A 20,417-nucleotide genomic window follows, 5' to 3' on the forward strand; every position below is an offset into this window, starting at 1 on the left:
AAACGATTGAGCTAAAGGCGAAAACATAGGTTTAATACTAAAGCACGAGCTAAAGGCTTAAACACAGGCTAAAGGCTTAGATATAAGCTAAAAGCTAAAACACAGGCTAAGTGCTCAAATATGACCTAAAGGCTAAACTATGGGCTAAAGGCTAAAAGACAGGATAACCTGGTAATGCTTAAGCATGAGCTAAAGGCTAAAACATAGGCTAAAGGCTAAAACACAAGATCAAGGCTAAAACATTAGCAAAAGGCTAATGATTGAGCTATAGTCTAAAATACAAGCTAAAAGCTAAAACCCAAGCTAAAGACTAAAACACAGGCTTAAAGCTAAAACACGAGCTAAAGGCTCAAACACAGGCTTAAAGCTAAAACACGAGCTAAAGGCTCAAACATTAGTAAAAGGCTAATAATTTAGCTAAAGGCTAAAACACAGGCTAACCTGTTAGTGCAAATGTTTGTACCATCTTATCACAGCAGTGACAGCAGAGTACCCCCTCTTTAAAGTTTTAAATAAACTGAGTAGATGTTATTTTTCTGCAAACAAAGTCGTTTCACAGCATATTGTGACAGATAATCAACTTTTCCTGCTCAGAAATGAAAGTTTACAATGGTTCATTAAACCAACAGTGGATCCACGACATTAATCACCACAAACCAAATATAAACTCCTTCCTGCTTCATAAACTGGGTCTATACGCTTTAGATCTATGTTAGTGGACTCTTGACGGCCTCAGCTCTGTTTGAATGCTTGTTGTCACTTTTGTAGAGATGTAACCGACCTGAGAGGAAACAACACCGGCCCTGAACTCTCCTGTTAGCTTCAGATTGATGTACAGGTTTGATAAGAGGAGCAGAAAGTCTGCACATCCATCAGATCCAACAGCTCCACATTAAAACAACGAGTCCAGCAGCCGCAGCGCTCTCCTTAACGCAGCCGGCCATAAAACACAGAGTGTGAGTTTATTTTACACTTTAATGAGCCCCGGCTATTCAGAAACACACACTGCTCCTCCAGCTCCAGCTGCAGGTGGAGACAGTGTTATTCAGAGCTCCACGGCTCCTGAGCGGGTAGCTGGGCTCACACTTTAACACTTTGGCTAACACTTAGAGAGTCACGTGACATGTGGAGCAGCACGGAGCAGCAGCACGGAGCAGCAGCGCTGTGCGAGCTCCCCTCAGGCTTTCCTCTCAAAGGAGCTGGAGGATCACGGCGTGAAGAGTCAGAGCGAGACGCAAACAACAAAAGGTCAGAGGCAACGATCATCATGGCTGCAGACAAAGAGCGAGCCAGACTCCCCGAGGCCACGAGGAGAATCTGAGCCCAAGAAATCCACTTTTATTGACGGTGCAGCCGCACTACACCTGAAGCTAGGCCCTCTGCGTCTGCTCGATCTGCTCTATCTGCTCGATCTGCTCTATCTGCTCTGCAGTTTGTTGTTTTAAATAAACTGGGCTCAGAGGGCCTGAGGCTCACAGAAAAACATCCATGGAAACTGACTCCTGCAGCTTTATATTGTTTTTCTCTAAATAACCCTGAAACCAAGTGAAGATATTCAGTTTTTTGGCCTAGAAACGTCTGCCAGTTATGTTAAACACGTCGTCTGAAGCCTCAGGAATGCAGAATAACTGATACAGGAGTTATACTCATGAATTTAATCTTTCTCTTTCCTTCTTCCTGTCCAACAATGAGTCAGATTAAGCTGTGTGGTTGGACAATATCTGGTCAAGCTTCAAAATAGATTAATTAAAAAGGATCTAGAGCTGAAAATGAGGTCAAAATGAGGCTCCTCAAGTGTGTTCAACAATATTTAACAATAATTCAGGGACATAAAAGACGAAAAGTGTTTGTTTTTTAATAATGTAGCAAAGAATTAGTCCTTAAAATAAAACTGTATCTTTCTTGAAGGAGGTTTTTGTTGATAAATGTTTGAGATCATTTATTTTGTCCCTCTTGTGTCCCCGTAGTAGCTTATAGCTCATAAAAAATCTCTTTATTTCTCTCTCTGGTGTTTAAGTAAACCCTCATCTGAAACATTTTATTTTTAGTCGCTGTCTCTTTAAGAATCCCCGCTCCACAAACCCCCTTCACTCTGATTGGTCAGGCTTCCAAAGGCCCATTTGGGGGCGGGGCCAGTGGAAAATGTTGGTGTTTTTAAAGCGTTTTGATCAGTTTACAAACATATTCAGGGATTTTTAAAAACATGAACATGAAGAGGTCTGAAAATCTGCACATGCTCAGTTTGAACATCCAGCACTGTCACTTTAAATTCATGTCTAACATATGGGAAAGAATAATAACCCCTCTTTAATGCATTTTTCATGCCACACAACTTTTGTGCAAACTTTTCATCACAACACATCAAACTTTGGTCCAGATCCAAAAAACAAACAAGGTACAAGTTTTAAACCAGATACAGGTTGTAACGAAGTGAGGAAATAGAGCCCCTCACACTCTCACACACACTCTCACACACACACACACACACACACTGGGATCCACGGGTCAGTGGCTGCTCCTGACAGGCAGACTTGGCTCAGTGGATGTGAACAAAGCTGGAGGTCTGTGGAGGCTTTAGAGCCGACGGGGCTTTTGTGTTTGCATAGCGATGCCATGGGTAACCAACGTCACTCATCTGAGCTCCCATGGTCCTCTGCCAGTCCTGGACTGGGGACTGGGACTGGGCCGGCCTACATTCAGAGACCCCTGAGCCTGGAGCAGTTTCAGCTTCAGCCTCAGAAATAAACCAGCCGTGGTTCAGTTTGGGGTCAGACGGGACTTTTAGTTTGATTCTTGTTTTTTAAATCTGGGTTCACCTGAAGGAAAGAGGTCATTGACCTCAAGTGATCAGAGTTTTCTGTGATTCAGTCCAACAAACACAAACAGTCTGACCAGGATATACAGCCAGGAGTGAGAGGGTTAAAGAAATCAGTCAGCTTTGATTAGAGGAGGGAGATTTTCACACAACAAACATCACATCAAGACACTGTGCCCTTACACAACAGAGGATCAGGGCCACGTTGAAAAAATAAACAAAAACATACATTTTAAAAGTATAATCTGAAAAAAAACAAAGTCATACTGGGAGAAAAACTCAGCATTTTCGAGAATTTATTTATAAATTAAAAAAATAAAGTTATAAATTTAAAGTCTTAATTTTTTTTTTTTAATCTCAAATTCATGAGATGATGTCAATAATTTACCTTTTTTTTTTTTTTTTTTTTTTTTTTTTTTTTACAAATTTACGAGATAGTAAATTCATATAAAGGCTTGAATGAATGGATAAAGCCAATAATTTAAATTAGAAAAACATCAAAAATTACATAAATAAAATCAAATTTACTGAAAGAGAATGTAATAAAATTACAAAAATAAAGTAAAAAAAAATACAGCAATTAAATTGATAGAAAAAAATCTAAAATCTATGCAAACAAAGTTATAAAAAATGGACAAGAAAAAAGTAAAAAATTTATAATCATCCAATAAAAATTATGGAAAAAAAATATTCATTTATGAAAACAAAGTCCTAATTCTTTGGGGAAAAAAATGTCAAAAATTTTTTAGAGTACAGTTTATGATTCGAGGTTCAAGTAATAAATTTAAAAAATAAAGTTTTAAATTTCCAAAATAGTCTTTAACTTACAAAACAAAAAAAACATATTTTTATGACATAAAACCAGAAATTAATAACAAAAAAGTTGTAAATTTACAAGAATGGAGTCAAAAATTAACCATAATCAAGTCAAATTAACAGAAAAAAGTTTTAAATCTCACCGAACAAAGATATAAATATATGAGAATAAAGTCTTAATTAGACAGGAATAAAGCTGAAAATTTATGAAAAATGAAAGTAGTAAATTTATGAAAACAAGTCATAAATTTACCAGAATAAAGTCTCTGAATCAAGAATAAAGTCATAAATTTAAAGGGAAAAGTCATAAATATCAGAAAATTACGTCAAAAAATTAACAAGATAAACTTCATGAAGTTATTGAATATTTCTGTGTCGTATTTTATCAGTGTTGTAATTTGCAGACATTTCATTGGAACAAGCTCCAGATCTGCAGAGACCAATAAAAGTTCTCGTTTTTATTCTCATGAATTTATGGGATTAATCTCATAGATTAACTTTTCTTTAACGAGGCTCTAATCCTGTGTCATTAAACGCTCTGTCAGAGCTGATACAGCCTCAAAAAGTAGAGGAAACACGTCTCTGGAGAGTTTTCTGTCATCGTTAGAGGAGAGGAGGAGTCACCTTCACAGAGTTAATGGAAAAATCATTTATTTCCTGCCCTCTGGAGTGGGAGTGGGAGTGGGAGTGGGAGTGGGTGGGACACGTTTCCCTCCGTCACAGGGGAATCTCCTGGGTTAAAGCAAGGACGTTTAAAGTGAGGGTGAATGTTTTTATCTTTCAGACAGAAATCAGGATAAACTTCATGAAGACCCTGAACTCTGTGGGGTCGGTCTCTGTCCCCTCCTGGTCTTCCCTCTGCACCTCAGAGGCTCCTGTTTGTTGTCAGACGCTGTCTCTGGTCATGTGACCCAAAGCGCCGCGGCCTGGTCTGCTCATTAAGTAATAGCAGGTATCAGCTCCTTTTAACGAGCTTCCCCTCACACGGTTAACCCTGCCTCCACTCAGGGCTCAGGGCGCCGACCTGCAGCTTAGCCTCAGCCACGTCCACCAGTCGCTGCATGCCTCCATGTCATTACGCTGTGACTTAAGCCCTAAGAGGTTTACAGACAGGTTTAATTTCATTATGGTCGTCGTTGTTATGCCCTCCAGCTGCAGAGAAACAAACAGAAACAGGCTGATCTTCATGATGTAACACGTCTCCGTCGTGTTTTCAGAGCTTAATGAGTCGACGGCAGCAGCAGCCTCTAAACTCCAGCTCACAGACAAACAGAGCTCTGAGCGTCTGTCACCGCGCTGACGATAAATGATAGCTGCTGATGTTTGCTGTGCTGGAGTAATCCTCCCAGCAGGCAGGTCCAACAAGTCCTCAGCCCCTCCCCACAGCGCACACCCCCCACTCAAGACAAACGTCTGTGACGTCCACGCTGTGCAAATAAGCCGACTACAGTATATAAACTGAAGGAGGAAGGTCACATGAGCCAGTATTCATCAGCGCTCACTCTGAGCTCAGTAAACATGGAGAAACCTTGTTGTCCTCTGCAGGTATTTGGAGGAACAGGACGGCCTCTGTTCAGAAAAGCTGGGGTCTTAAACCGATTACAGACCGCCGGGGCTCTGAGCAGCCGGTTCCCAGGTAGACCACGACCAAGATCCAAGCTTCACGGCTCAGAAACTGAATCAGTAAGAGTATAAAACAAGAGTAAAGGGTTTCATTAGAAATTTGAAAAAAGGAGATAAAAAAAATAAGAATTGGATATTTTGCTCCTTTGAGCCCCTCTGAAGTAGGGATGGGAATTCACAGAGATTCCTGTACTCAATTACTGACTAAATATGTGGTGAACACAGACCTCCTGGACCCTACTTAAAGACTTTACTTCCGTCTTTTCCACTCTCATAGATGTTGTTCTCCGTGGCTGTGACTTATTCTCCACAAACGCCACCAGCTCTTTGACGCCTTCACCTTCCGCTAAACTTGATGTGAGCACATCTCCAGTTAGCATTTGGGCTGTTAGCATGCTAATCTTTTCCGCTATGATATGTGACAGGGCATTAGCTATGGGTTAAGAGTGGTTATCAAGAAATGTTTTCAAATTCAAGTATTATTTCAAAAAAATTGATTTATTTTTTCAAATTTTTAAATTTTTTTTTGCAATTTTTGGAAATTTAAAATTCTTTTTCATATGTTTACATTTTTAAGAAATTTCAATCTTTTGGGAAATTTTGGCAAATTTTAAAATTTAACACGTATTAACAATAATAATAATATTTTAGAAGTAATAAACAGAATATTTGGACAAATTCTTTATATTAAAAATGAAAATACAAAAATACATTTTTTTTTTAAATTGTTAAATTTTTACCATTTTTGCAAAATTTTATATTTTTAAATACATTTGCATTTTTTTACAATTGCTGCTTACTTTTGAAAGTTTTGCAAATTTATTAAATTATTTCAATTTTTTTCCCCAATTTATTAAAATTAATAGTCAATTTTTTTTCTATGTGCAATGTTTTTATTTCATTATTTTATATTTGTATGATTTGTAAAAAAAAAAAAAAAAGGTTTTAGAAGACTTTACAGATTTGATTAAATTTCTGCAATTTTTGCAAATTATTTCATTTCCATATTTTGTAACACTTTGCAATTTTTGAATTTTTTTAGTTTATTTTTAAATTAACAAATTTTTGTAAATATTTGTGATTTAAAAAAATTGAGTTTTGCCATTTTTTTTTGCAAATTATTGGAATTACAAATTTTGCAATTGTTTTTTTTTTCATTTTTATTCAGCAAATTTTTGCAATTAATTTTTTAATCTAATTTTTTGTAGAGTGTTGAAACTTTGGCAAAATTTTTTAAATGTAAAAATTTTGGGAAATTTTCAATTTTTGGCACATTTTTAGCAACTTATCGAAATGTCGAAATTTTGCAAATGTATGATGTTACATTTTTTATTTTTTAAAAATATTTGCAAATAAAATACAAACAAAAACTAAGACTGTAATTTTATAAATTACAAAAACATTTAGTGACGACAATTATTCACTAGACTTTAATCATTTTTTGGAATTTTCTACACTCTATTGTCTTTATGGTGAAGATAAATAGATTTTGTGGCTCCTGAATGACTTTAATCCAGGTGAGCTAAGGAAAAATGGCTCCTATGAAAGTAAAGGTTGCAGACCCTGGTTTATCCCTATCTTTGTCTTTGTTTAAAGTCTTCAGCTGACAACAAACAGCCTCAGCGATACCTGACCCTTGAACGATGCTAATGCTAAACGCAAACAGCCAACCAGCAGTCTTGTGACTTTTCCTGTGATTGTTTTGTGATGATTGACTCTCTGAGCGTAGCACTAATCATCTGATACAGGACGGGTCTGAAGGTTGTGAGCTGAGTCCACAGTTTGTGTTTTAGATCCCACAGATTTGGTTTCCTCAGACTCTAACTGACACGTTTTAAAACTCTGGATGAATCAAACTTGAGGCGCTGGTTCAGCTCAGTCGTGAAGTCGTTCACTCAGGCGTTAAAAACCTGTGAAGCTCTGTTAACACACAGAGCAGCTATCCCCCAGTTCACCAGAGCTGCTGGTGTTTGTCTTTGAAGCAGCTGACTGAACGCAGCGTCGCACCCAAACTGAAGGAGCCGAGCACGTGCACAGAGAGACTCGTCAACAAGAGTCCTCACTAACTATTTTTCATTTGGCAGCAGTTACAACACGCCACGACAGTCAGAGAAAGCGTGAATGAGCTTCTAATGACAGCACAGGTACCATCATTACCTCCTGTAAACTCCAAAATGTAGATAATCAGAGCAGTGTGAAGCCAAAATGCTCTGAAAGAGTTTAACTACGACAGTTTTATGGAGCTTGTTTGGGTTTTACAGAAGAAATTAACAGGTTTACCACAGAATGGAGTAGTTTTAGCTCAAAGAATTGGGTTTGAAACTGGTTTTAAAGTCAGTTATGCATCTCATATGATGAATTCAATGGTTGACACTCCGCTGGGCTGGAGTTATTTCTGGTTTTGGAGCCGATGATCGAGCTGTTGTCGTATCCTGAAGAAATGAGATTGAAGCCTGATACGTCGCAGCTTTATCAGGAGAAACAAAGAGACATCTGCTGATTTTCTGAGGGTGAAACTTCTGATACTGTTTCTGACAAATTTCACCAAAAAACTTTAATATTTCAACAAACTCTGACGTACAGAGTCAAAACTTAAAGAGGGGGTATTGGCCTTTTATCAAAGACTTAATTCTGTCCTTTTTGTGCTCCTGTAGTATCATTATCTGATTTACGGCTCAATGTAATCTCTATTTTTCTCTCCCAGTGTTTGAGAAAAAAACTTATTTCAGTGTCTGAAACACTGTCGCTTTAAGGGCCCAACCCTGGTTTCAGATATCCGTTAACTTCAGTAACTCCATAAACTCATTTTTAGCTTTTTACCCCAAAACATTCCCAGTCTTATCCCACAGTAGGGCATGCAGCTTATTATTTGGCACTGGTGTTGGATTGGTGTCAGTTAGGGATCACGGATATGAACATTTTGGCCGATATCCAATATTCACCGATATAGATTTAAAAAAAAACATTCTGAGATGATTTGTCGAGGTAGTTCAGAGAGAAAGAGCAGCGTGGTCGTGAGAAAAGTCGACCATGGAGAGGATCGAAGGATGGAACGTGATCTAAAAAGTATGTTTGTCTGTTTTTGGATCAAAAACAGGAAGAAAGACATAAAAGAAGAGAGTCCACTCTTCTTCTGTAGTTTTGGTGTTTACAGAGTCAGAGGAAACAAGATTATTTGGGTCTTCAAAGATCGTTTAAGATGCTCTGAAAATGCTGGCAGCTAATGAGTAATATACCGATATTGATACCGATATATCGTGCATCTCTAGTATCAGTATCGGTTGATACCCAAAGCCCAGGCATCTGTATCAGGACCAGAAGAAGAAAGAAAGAATCGATGGAAAGAAGTATACTTCCTTTTCAAACCATGTTACGTTAATGAAAACAAACTCAAAAACAAACAGAGCGCACAGGGCTCCGTGGTCTAGGTGGCGCTCTACGAGGTTTGAACAAAAATAAAACTTAAACAAACATAGAGGAGTTTTGCTAATGTACCTTTTGCATAAAAGACAAAAATGAAGCCAGTGTTGAATGGGGTGGGCGGTGAGTAGGGATGGGTTCTGAATAAGGTACTTTTATAGGTACCGACCGAATCCTGTCTGTAGTACTGAGTACTGATTCCTGTTAAATCAAACGGCACCATGTTTAGGTACCTGAACGCAACGTTGTTACCATACTCTGTATACAGAGTGGACAGCGTGGCTCCAACATTTATCATTGTACGGTTTTGAAGCCAAAATTCCCCCGTCACAGGAGCCACCATTGTGCAGCCAGAGTCTGAGCAGTAGAGACTGTGAGGGATTCTGGGAGAATCTGAGTGGAGCTGGGTGACAAAAAAAAAAAAAACTTTTGAGAGTCTAATCACTTCCTGTCTCTACCTCCTGACATATTTTACAATCCCTGAAAAAAATACACGAGAGCGTCAGCTGTCAATCATCGTTAAACGTTACATAAAACCTCGTTTTTAACCTCGTATAACTAATGAAAACTAAACTTTTCAGAAAAAAGAGGACTTGGATACAAGACAGCCAAATGATATCTTCAAATCACCACAACAATCAGACGTGAGAAACATTTCTACCAGGTGGATTAATTTTTTAAAGTTTGACCACAGCCCATCTGGAATGACTGGAGAGATGGATTTTTGGACCTATACTGCAGCCAGCCACCAGGGGGAGCAGTTTTTGTGGAGACCTCACTTCGAGCCAAGCAAGCGGATTAATTTTTTTTTACAGTCGATGGTTGTTACTGTGAGGGAGTGGAAGAGTAGGAGATTTTCCTACTGGACATGAACACAGCATTACAAGGAGAGAGAAAAACGTTGAGATTTTAAATCAAACAAATGAACATTTATCACCACATAAACACACAAAAGTTCAGAGAATTGGTTCTGTTACGTACCATTAGTGATATCCAGGTACCGGGCATCTGTACCGTACCGTTTCATATGAGAAAGGTTCTCATCCCCAACACTGAGGCTGTTAAATATACATCCTGAAAGTTCCTCCATTGTTATTTCTTCTTCTTCTTCTTTTAAAAAAAGTCTTCAAACCCATTTTTATTCTTTGTCTTTTAATCCAGCTTGAGACTCTGCTCATGTTTCAGTGTTTTATGGTTTGTTTTAGTTTGTATTAATTGTTTCATTGTTTTAAATTATTTTCAGAACAATGTCACAATTTATTTTACTATGTGCACCTTTGTTTTAATGATTTATTTGTTTTATTTACTTATTTATTCCTGCACTGCTTTTATGTACAGCACTCTGTTTCAGCTGAGGTTGTTTTAAAGTGCTTTATAAATAGAGTTGAGTTGAGTTCGTGTCTCTCCAGAGCTACGAATCGGCTAGTAACAGCAACACTGCCCCCACAGGTTGCTGGTGGTACTGCATCGTTTGGTCCGTATCCATAAGCTTTATGGAAATGAAATTAACACGGAGCACTGACAGAAGATTGTTTTATTTGTATTTAACGTTGAAAATAAATAGGCCTTAAGGCTCCACAAACCCCCTGCTCTCTGATTGGTCAGCGCTCTGGAGGCCCGTTATGGGGCGGGGCTTTGAGTAGACCTTGGTGTCTGATGACCTCATCATTTCAGCAAGTCTAATTTTAGAAAAGAGCGTTTTGATCAGATTACAGACAGATTCAGGGACAACAGACGAATATGTGGTTTAAAAATCTGCACATGCTCAGTCTGAACATCCAGGATTGCTGCTTTATAAAGATGTTTACAGCATGAGAAAGCAGAATACCCCCTCTTTAAAGAGTCAGAAAGGACAGATGCAGGGCCTAACATTTGTTGTGCACCCTTATTAAAGATGTCATCTTCCTTATTCTAACATTAAACATCATTAATACCAAATTTAACCTCTATATTTCATCACATCCTCACATTTACTACTGACACCGCAGGATAGAGAACGTCATCACAAGTCAGCTGCATCAGTTTGTCGCTGTGGGCTGAAAATAACTTCAAGAGGAGGATAAAGTACACAAAGTTCCAGGTGATTTATTTATTTATTTATTCAGCTCAGTGTGTGCAGAGAGCAGGAACTAAAAGGTGTCTCTAGATGCAAACATCAGCGTGGACAGCTTCCTGATCTCTGACCCCGACATCTTTTCACAGCTCAGAGAAACTAAAAGGCCAACGGGATAAAAGACCAACAATCTGTGTTTTTTCAACAGCTAGAAATGTGGATTTCGCCCACATCCACATGGGAAATGGAGTCAGGAAGCTCTGGATGAAAACACATTCCACTCACACACGCACGCACAAAATGATCCAGCACTTTTGGTACCAAGTGCACACAAACAAGCAAACTCACGCACGGAAAGATGGATAAAAGGAAGGCAACAATGCAGCCATTATCTGTGATTTCATAACCGTCAGAGGGTCTGTGGATGAGGGGCAGGGACATTATGCCACTGTCACTGTGCCACCTCACCAGCTGGGTGGGAGCGGCCTCCTCCAGCACAATAGCACCTCCAGTGTGGGCACTTTGGAGGAGAAGGATGGTGGTGTTTGCCTCAGCAGAGCTGTGACTGGATGTCTGCAGACAAAGAGCCGACTTGTCAGAGCTGGAGGACGCTTGGCTGTCCTTTCTTTACAGCCCAGGCTGTCAGAGCAGCTCCTTTCATCGACTAACTGTCCATCTGCAGGAGAGCACAGGCTCCTCACACACACTGGCTGATTGTCTCCCCTGCACCTCCCTTTTCTTCCTCCCTCTGTCCCTGAAGATGATATCATCCCTCCTCATGCACAGCAGAGTGTGCTGCTGGAGCTAACACATGCATGCACCTGTTTGGTTCTGTGCAGCAGCAGAGAAGCTCAGAGCATCACTCTCAGTCAAAGTGCAAATCCCAGCGGGGTGACAGCCACACAGAGGCCGAGGATCTGCCCTCCAAAGCGGGGAGCAGCCTCCAGAGGAGCTCGGTTAGAAGTGGGTCACCGTGCGTAAAGAGAAACCAGGCAGAGATCATAAAGTGAACATTCATGAATCAGCAGATGCTGCTGCTGCTGCTGACCTGCAGGTGTTAGCTAGGCCCGCGGCGCTGACTGACAGGTGGCACCGGGCAATTAAGGCAGAAGCCACGCATTTGCTAAATGAAGAGACATTTGAAGACTTACCTCAGCGCCACACGGACTGTGCTCTCATCCTGCCCCGTCGTCATGATCCTGTAGTCAGTGGTGGGTTGAAAAGCAACGAAAAAATCTCTCTAAGCTGCGCGTCCTGGCAGAAAACGACAGAAAAAGTGCGCACAGCCTCCTCAGGCGAGCGAGCTGACCGAGCCTCAGAGCTGCTCACCTCAGCTCCAGCGCCGCCATCTCAGAGCGCGCAGGAAAAACGAGCCTAACGGTGTTTGGAGCATGTTGTCAGCGTGAAGGTGAGGCGGTGCCATCCGCATGTCGCGTCTACGTGCGCCGCATCTCTGCGCAGCTCAGCCCGGACGCTTCACCTCCTCCGCTGGCTCGAGCCCACACGCAGACTCGCTGCCGCTGCCTCTGCCGCTTCTGCTGCCGCTGCCGCTGCTGCCAGGTGAGACATTACCGCGCGCGTGCACTCATACACAGTCATGAAACAAGTGCGCACACGCGCCGCCGTGGCTCTGTGAACGGTGTACGCACCGGGGTGGGAGCCGCAATGCGTCAGCAAGCCACGCCCTCGCCGGGGAACTTGCCTGTGGGGTGACGTCATGAATGGGGGCAAAAAAAATTTAAGTAAAGTCACAGAACAAAATTTCTTTTTCTTTTTTATTTTCTTCTCTTTTTAAAACAAAACATTAAATATCTAAAGACACACTGTTTATTTTCAATGAGATTTATTATTTAAATAATTTAAACTCTTAACATTATTACTAAAGACAGGTCACAGGATTGTCTGATGTTATATAAACAAAAGCTTGATATTAGATTTCTTTTTAACTCTTTATGGAGTATTTGAAGTATTTTTCATTGTCTCATCTACTGTTATACATGAAAATAACTACATTCTTTCAGGGTTTATTTATTATTAAAACCATAATACAAACATTTTTTATTACCCCTTGTAATAAATGAATCCTACAACCCGAAAAGTAAATAGAAAAGACGTTTTTTGTAACTATTCTATCTTCCGTGATGAAAAAAACATACTGTTACTGTGATAATACAAATATTTTACTCAATAGAAAGCCTGTCAATCTTAACTTTATGTCAAAACAATTCTTAATTCACAATTCTATGACTATACAGAGACATTTACAGCATGTTAATGATTTTTTTTTTTTTAATATGAAGTCAATCTGATGCATTAAAATGTGCTCCGGAAACATTTTTGATTAAATAATAATAATAATAAAAAAATAAAAAATAAATAATAATAATAATAATAATAATAATAATAATAATAATTTATAATAATAATAATACTAATAATAATTATTATTATTATTATAGAAATAGAAATAGAAATAGAAAATACTTTATTTAACCCAGAGGGAATAAATATAATAATATAAATAAATAATAAATATAATATATATAATAATAAAAGTAATAATAATAATAATAATAATAATAATAATAATGATAATGATAATAATAATAATAATAGTAATAAATAATGAATCTGGAATTTAATGCAAATATATAGATAAAGACAGTATTTGGGTTGCAAGTTCAGCTCTTCACATGTGGATTTTTAGCGCCTCTCTGTGGTGAAAAAGTGTAATGACACCATGGAATTACAAACAAATAAAGAGGATATTTTTTTGTAAAACCAACCGAAAGAAATAATCATTTTTCATTCAAAAAATAAAAACATAGCCCAGTAAAGAAGATCATAGATTATCTTATAATGTCTGGTCAAAGAATTTTAAAGAACAACCTTTGTCAACAGCAATAAAAAAAAAATACTCAGAGCATCCTCACATGCAAGATTAATGAAGCCCAAAGAGGCCATGTGTAATCATGTTTTGCTTCAACTTTTTCTTCAAATAAGTTTACTTCAGGGGTTTAAAAATTTGAAAAAAAAAAATAATAATAATTTGAAGATCAAAAATATGAAGATCAAGAAAAGAAATTCAATAAAATCACAAAACAATTAATATTAATATATTTTTTTAATTTTCAGAAAAAAATTAAAAATTGAAAAAAACAAATCCAAAAAAGTTGGAATTTAGAAAATATAAAAAAAATATTTTAATTTTTTTTTCTTCAATTGAAATTTTAATCATTTTTAATGAAAAAGTAGTTTCAAATATTTTTAAACTTTTGAAATAACACCTGAATTTGTTAACATACATTGATAACCTCTTTTTTTTTATTTTTTTTTTTTTACTTTTTTGTTAACCTCTATTGCGGCCCTAATTATAGAGTCACTCTTATGTATTTGTGAACGGGGTTCACAGAGATGACCCATGCTCACAGTTTATCAAACTATGATAAGCTCAGTGTTCATAGATGTGCTTTGTTTGGCTCTGCTGCCAACACTCCTCTAGAAAAATCAGACACTGTTCAGTCTAAAGCAGGGGTCTCAAACTCGTGCCATGGAGGGCCAAGAGGCTGCAGGTTTTCTTTCCAACCAGAAACTCCACCAGCTGAATTCACTAATTACCTCACCTTCAAGCAGAGGGCAGGGACTAATCAGTGAATTCAGCTGGTGGAGTTTCTGGTTGGAAAGAAAACCTGCAGCCTCTTGGCCCTCCATGGCATGAGTTTGAGACCCCTGGTCTAAAGCATTAAGACCATAATCAGGAGCCTTAAGACTGTCCCCAGTACCAGCACTGCTTGTTGAAAAGGATGAAAAGCCTTGGTGTTTTCAGCAGGTTAAACTGGGTTTACAGTAAAACTAAAGGCCAGTGATCATAAATCTGTTGTTGCTTGTGCCTCTCACATGGGAGCGACCCAGTACAAGGAAAGACCCAGAACATGGAAAGGCAGGTTTTGGGGTCTATGTGACACAGTCAGCAGTAGTCCCTGACTTCCTGCTTCTCGGTTTGCTTTGCAGTTTAGTCTGAAAAACAAGCAGAAGAAGAGGGTTTGTGGTGGATTTTGGTTAAGTCTCAAAATGGATATTCCTACAGTGGACTTCAGCGCCTACAGCCTGGAGAAGAAAGAGGTTTCTGACGAGGACCTGGAGATTTTAAGTCAGGCACTCAAAGAGGCTTTTACAGAGATTGGGTTCGTCTATCTGGTCAAAACAGGCATCAGTGAAGAGGAGGTGAGACTGAAAGAGAAACTATCCAGTTTAAAGCTAGCAGTGGTTGTTTCTGTAACATTATAAATCTGTGTTTATGTGTCTGATGTGGACAGGTGCAGCGTGTTATGGACATTTCCAAGGACTTCTTCCTGCAGCCAGAAGACGTGAAGCAACCCTTCAGCCGGGGAAGCTTCCCCCACAACGTGCACCACGGCTGGGTCGCCATGGAGACAGAGGGGTGGGTACCAGACGACATTCAGATCCTAGTCCATTTCACAAATTTGTTATCATTACATTATTCGGCACAAATTACTTTGTTCGGACCCCAAAACTCTAAAGTTGCATCCTAGACTCCTTCACTTGCATCATCCACTTGCTTCCTCATCTTTTTCTCCAGAGGTGAATGTTAAAGATTCAAGGAAATGAAAGAAGGAAATGAAACTAATTTTATCAAAAATTAGCTTTCCGTTTTCTCTGGAATTTGAGTAACAGTGCTGAATCAGCGTTTCTCCAGTTTAACAAGAAGTCAGGAAGGAAAAACTGACCCTGTTTACCCTGTTCATCACTTTACTGGTGAAATTTATCTTCATTAGGTTATATGTTGTTTATTTCTTGATATGTGGGTGTCAACATTTTGAATAATATAAACTCAAACAGCATTAGAGCCAAAATAAGCCAGTTTTAATTAAACCATTGGATTAATAAAAGGTGGATGCCAATATGCTTCAAATTTTCAAATTTTATCCAGAACAATAACCGTACAGGGCTGTATTGTCGCCCCAAAAACAGACTTCAGTTTCTGTTTCAGGGAAGCCCAACGTGACGGTTCAAGGCGCCCCTCCTCTTCTGGTTGTTTTTTTTGGAGTGGTAAATTTACAATCTGCATCACTCACAGCTCGTCTTCATCTGCTGCTTCCCAGGTTGAGTCCTCGTCACCCAGGAGACCTGAAGGAGGCGTTCAACGTGTTACTGCACCCAGAGATAGTAAGAGAGCTCCCTAACAGAGTCTGTTTAACGTTCAGTCAGAGTTTTTAGATTTAAAGTCGTCTGTCTTGTGCTGCAGAAATGGCCATCAGTGAAGTCGTCCCAGGAGGAGTCCTTCCAGGACATCCACACGTCTTTCTTCCTCCGCTGTAAGGAGCTGAGCCTGCGGGTGCTCAGGGTGATGGCCCACTGTCTGGACGTGGCCCCGGAGACCTTCCTGGAGCCACACCGTAACATAGGAGAAGGTAAACGCCCGGCCCCTCCTCAGAAACACTCCTCAGATTTACAGACGTCTGCTAACAGAGGTGTTGTCTCTTCCAGCTTTTGTAAACTGCACCACCCTGCGCTCCCTGTACTACCCAGCCGTGCAGAGTGAGCACGCCAAGGAGGGTCAGCTGAGGTGTGGAGACCACTCAGACTACGGCAGCATCACCTTGTTGTTCCAGAGCTCTGAAGGACTGGAGGTAACACCACCCTTCTTTAAGGAGGAACTGGTCCACTCACATCGTCTAATGTGAAACCTTTGGTCACTCGTTAACTTCCAGGTTCGCAGTCGTGCTAATGAGTTCGTGGCTGCTCCGTGCATTCCTGGAGGAGTCCTGGTCAACATCGCTGACCTGATGCAGCGCTGGACCAACGATTACTTTGTGTCTGTGGTGAGTTCAGAGCAATTCTTGTAGATTCTGAGCATCTCATCCCCGACCCCCTGGAGGAAAGACTCAGGAGCCTCCAGTCGCTCTCGTCAGTATCAGTCATGTAGGATCACTGAGATGTAAAAGTGTGAAGAAAATGAGGATGAGTTAAATGTGAAAGCTTATCTTTGCTGTGCTTTTGTCTCTTAGCGACACAGAGTTCTGCTGCCCCCTCCTGGAGACTCTCGCACACGTCAGTCTGTTGCGTTCTTCGTCCATCCAGACAACACGACTCTGATCACCTGCAACAAAAACCCAGAGAAATACCCTCCAGTGACGCCAGTCGATTACATTGCAGAGTGCTTGAGAAGCTTGAATTAACTACAATTTCTTTAACTACAGACCAACCCTACGGCTGATTTGTAGGCAGCGCCATTGTGTCTGGACGCCATTACTGTGGTGGAACAGTACTACCACCTGCTGGCTGTGAGAGTGGTAGAGATGTTTGTTGTAAAAACGTTACAGAATTACAAGAGTACTGTAATCAGAGGGCTGTAAGACTTAATCCATTTAGAAAATAACGTTAAAAATGTGAATTTAGGTCCAGAGTTCATGGTGGACTCTAGTTGCTGATCAACTTCCAGGATTCACTCATAAACCACTTACGGTTGTAACTAGCGTTAAACAGCAACGAAACAGCTAAAAACAAAAACACTGATCCAGTATCATGTCTCACAAGAGCAAAGCTGGAGCAACACGTTTCAGCACAAAACTCCACCTGAGTTAAAGTCAATAAAAATCATCATAACGTATGTCTAGCTGCCTCTTATTGCATTTCACACAGTGAACAGCCAAGACTTTCAGTTAACTCCCAGTTAGCCCATTAGCTTATTAGCTATCATGAGCAGCTCACAGCTATGTTTTCAAAACACCATCGAGAGACCCTGCATTTCAGATGAACAATGTTACTCACCCCATTGACGACTTTAGTCCTCGTAAGCTGATGAATCCAGCTCCAACCGCTGTTCACCTTAAACTTTAGCATCCAGCTGTCACGCTTTCCACGCCATCAAAAGAAAACAAAAAGTCATCTGGGTCAGGAATAGTTAACTGCTGTCCTACGTTTATTGATACATCTTTGGTGCTGTGAGCCTGCGCATGCTAACCAGCTACTACTTCCTGTTTTTATCATGAAGATTTAATTAGCCGTGTGCTGTTTGGGGACAATCAGGATAATCTTCCTGGTACCCACTGCTGTTATGGTAGCCTAAAACTGCACACCCTCCCACATCTCCTTGGTGTAATTATTCTACAGTGATGAAACGTAAAACTTTGGTTTAGGTTGATGTTTCTGACCGCTCTTATTTAAACATACGCTAGTTAAGGAGCTTTTTCCACCGAAGTAATGGCGGCTCGTCATTTTCTGGAGTTTCTCAGGATTGGTCTATCGTAAATGTTTTATCTACCAGCTTAATTTTCCTTCTGCTTACATTGTTAAATTTTTGTTTTCAAACCCCTGTCACTCTATATTTCTGTTCTTAATGTTTTTCTAATAAAACGATGAACAAAATAACCCACAAGTGTACGATTAAGTCTTGATATGAATCCTATGGGGTCACAGGTATTGAAAAAATGAGCTTTGGAGAAACAGAGGGAAATTCTATCTTTACATTTTGTCAGTGATCTTGGTCCATAGATACAGAGATAACTTGTGAAGTCAAAAGTCAGACAGGTGCTGTTTCAGTTGAATACATAGACTGAGACAACCCACAGGATTTTTTAACAGGAGTGTCCACACGGTACAGTGGTTATCGACAGGTTAGCATGCTAACACACCCAAACTTTAGCTTACTGAACTCTGTGTATTCCAGCAAACGTTAGCAGTTTGTCTTCATACCTGTAAATGTTTCTTAAAGTTGGACATGAAGTCCCTGGATGATAATTTGTACTGTAATATAATCTTGTTCCCTTTTCTGATTTAAACTCAAAATGATGCCACAGTTTGCCCCACCAGTGGCCGTAATAACAAACGACCTTATCTTACATTTTGTTCCAATCATCAGTCAATCAAACTTTATTTGTATAGCACTTTTCATACAGGACTTTCCAGTTTCTTTATAATACAAAGTGCTTTACATGGGGATAAAAATAACAAGAAGTGGAATAAAAAGAAGAAAACTGCATAATTGCATAAAATGAAAACCCCCACAATACCCCATCCACCAAACCATATTCAATATACACACACACTTACTCAAACACACAGAGACATAAAAGGGAAATCCTGACAGAAAACAGAATTATGAGGAAAATGAGGAGACACAGGAGCTAACAATTAAAATAATTATTAATTTTAAATAAAGTCAAAAATACTAGGGGTAAAATAGGTAAATGTGTAAATACATAAATCAACAAAAAACAATGATAATTTTCTTTTAAAAACAATGTAAAATAAAAGTTGGATAAATAATATGGTAAAGCGTGACTAGTAACACCAGGTGCATAATAAAAACTGCTAAAACAGGATCATTAAAGGAAAAGCATCAAACAAAAAATAAAATTCCAGTTAAAAAATCTGAACTGAAATGTAGAAATAAATAAACAAGTCATCATCCAGAAGATACAATACAATACTTGGAGTATACAACAAGCATCTATCCTCATTATTATTGTTTTTATTTTTAGATACAATCAGGTGTGTGAAAGGGGTCTCCCCAAGGAAGCTATTTAAAGCTTTTAATAGAGGTCCAATTTTCCATGTTTTTAAGGATATTGGCCAGATATCCTTAAAAACATGGACAACATACAAACAATAGACAATCTCAGTATTCTGGTTTCATTGAATCAATGAGAGTTAAGGTAACAGTGTTGGTTGAGGAAGATGAAAAGATGCAAAAGAGACGAGTATTCATGTAATATATTGATCAGCACATTAGATACTAGACATACTTTTCTTGAAGGTGGAGATGGAAAGTGACATTTTTAGTGTTTCATCAAGCTCGTTCCAAATCTGTGGTCCTTTACATACAATGCTAAAGCTTGTACATTTTAGCCTTCGTTTTTTCCCAGCAATTAGATTAGGTTAGAAAAGTGTGTCGAAGAGCACAGATTGGGATGAGGTCACATAGTTTAGGGTTTAATTTGTGGACAGTCTGGTACATTACACAGGCACTCTGTAGGTAGTTGTACTCTCTAAGCCTCAGAAGGTTGTAGCAGTGGAAAATCTGTTTTGTGGATGCATTAAATTCGGACCATGTTAAGGCATGTATGACTGTTTTTTTGGAGTACCTCAAGCTTTTTTAAGTGAGTTGGAAATGTATTACACCATATAGGGAGAATGGGGTAAGTTGAGCCTGTAGGTAAATTGACCCCCCCCCCCTCCGTCTCTGGGAAACGATACGCATCAGTGGTCACATGACTCTGGGTTTAGTTAGCCTGCCCCTGTGGTGAACAAAAACAAAAGTTGAAGTGTTAAGTAACTTTTATTCTCCAAAAATCATTTTTTGCATGTCGAAGTAAATTTTCAACATATCACGAATAATGACTATAAACTCAAAATAATTTTAACTATATTTAAAAACACACATCAAATGTGTTGCTGAACTATCAATGTATAAAACCATGTGAATTGTGTAGCTAGGTATTAGCCTGAATTGCTAGGCTAGGTTGTTTTTAACAAAATGGTGGCTGTGGGGTAAAGTGAGCCAAACTGCTTGGGGTAAATTGACCCAGTGATTTAAGTTACCCCACAATGAGGCACTAAAGTGTCAGAGGTGAAACGTGTTAAAGTGTAGTAATACATAATGATTTGTTTTTTATTTCTTTTTAAATATGTGTAACATTGTGGACAAGCTAGAATGTCAAGGAAGAC

At 39.1% G+C, this 20,417-nt stretch overlaps 2 protein-coding genes across 5 annotated transcripts in view; one reads left to right on the forward strand and one right to left on the reverse strand.

Moving 5' to 3' along the window:
* The window catches only part of LOC141796033 (kinesin-like protein KIF21A), an 82,374-nt gene extending 70,322 nt beyond the window's left edge, over positions 1-12,052 (reverse strand). For all 4 annotated transcript variants that reach the window (XM_074676899.1, XM_074676900.1, XM_074676898.1 and 1 more), the window contains exon 1: positions 11,879-12,052. In XM_074676899.1, the coding sequence (XP_074533000.1) occupies positions 11,879-11,922 (44 nt within the window). In that variant the 5' untranslated portion in view covers positions 11,923-12,052. The remainder of the gene's footprint in view (positions 1-11,878) is intronic.
* Positions 12,053-12,166: 114 nt separating this feature from the next.
* Positions 12,167-16,971, forward strand: LOC141796034 (uncharacterized). The gene is made up of 8 exons (XM_074676901.1): positions 12,167-12,287; positions 14,739-14,951; positions 15,044-15,168; positions 15,851-15,914; positions 15,994-16,159; positions 16,236-16,378; positions 16,460-16,570; positions 16,757-16,971. Exons 2-8 carry the CDS (start codon positions 14,799-14,801, stop codon positions 16,925-16,927), a joined length of 933 nt encoding a protein of 310 aa, XP_074533002.1. The 5' UTR covers positions 12,167-12,287; positions 14,739-14,798; the 3' UTR covers positions 16,928-16,971.
* The last annotated feature ends 3,446 nt before the right edge of the window (positions 16,972-20,417 follow it).

This window comes from Halichoeres trimaculatus, unplaced genomic scaffold (assembly GCF_033239565.1).
Source record: "Halichoeres trimaculatus isolate MK-OKI-2021-1 unplaced genomic scaffold, fHalTri1.1 fHalTri1_scaffold_10, whole genome shotgun sequence".
Classification (NCBI taxonomy): Eukaryota; Metazoa; Chordata; class Actinopteri; order Labriformes; family Labridae; genus Halichoeres; species Halichoeres trimaculatus.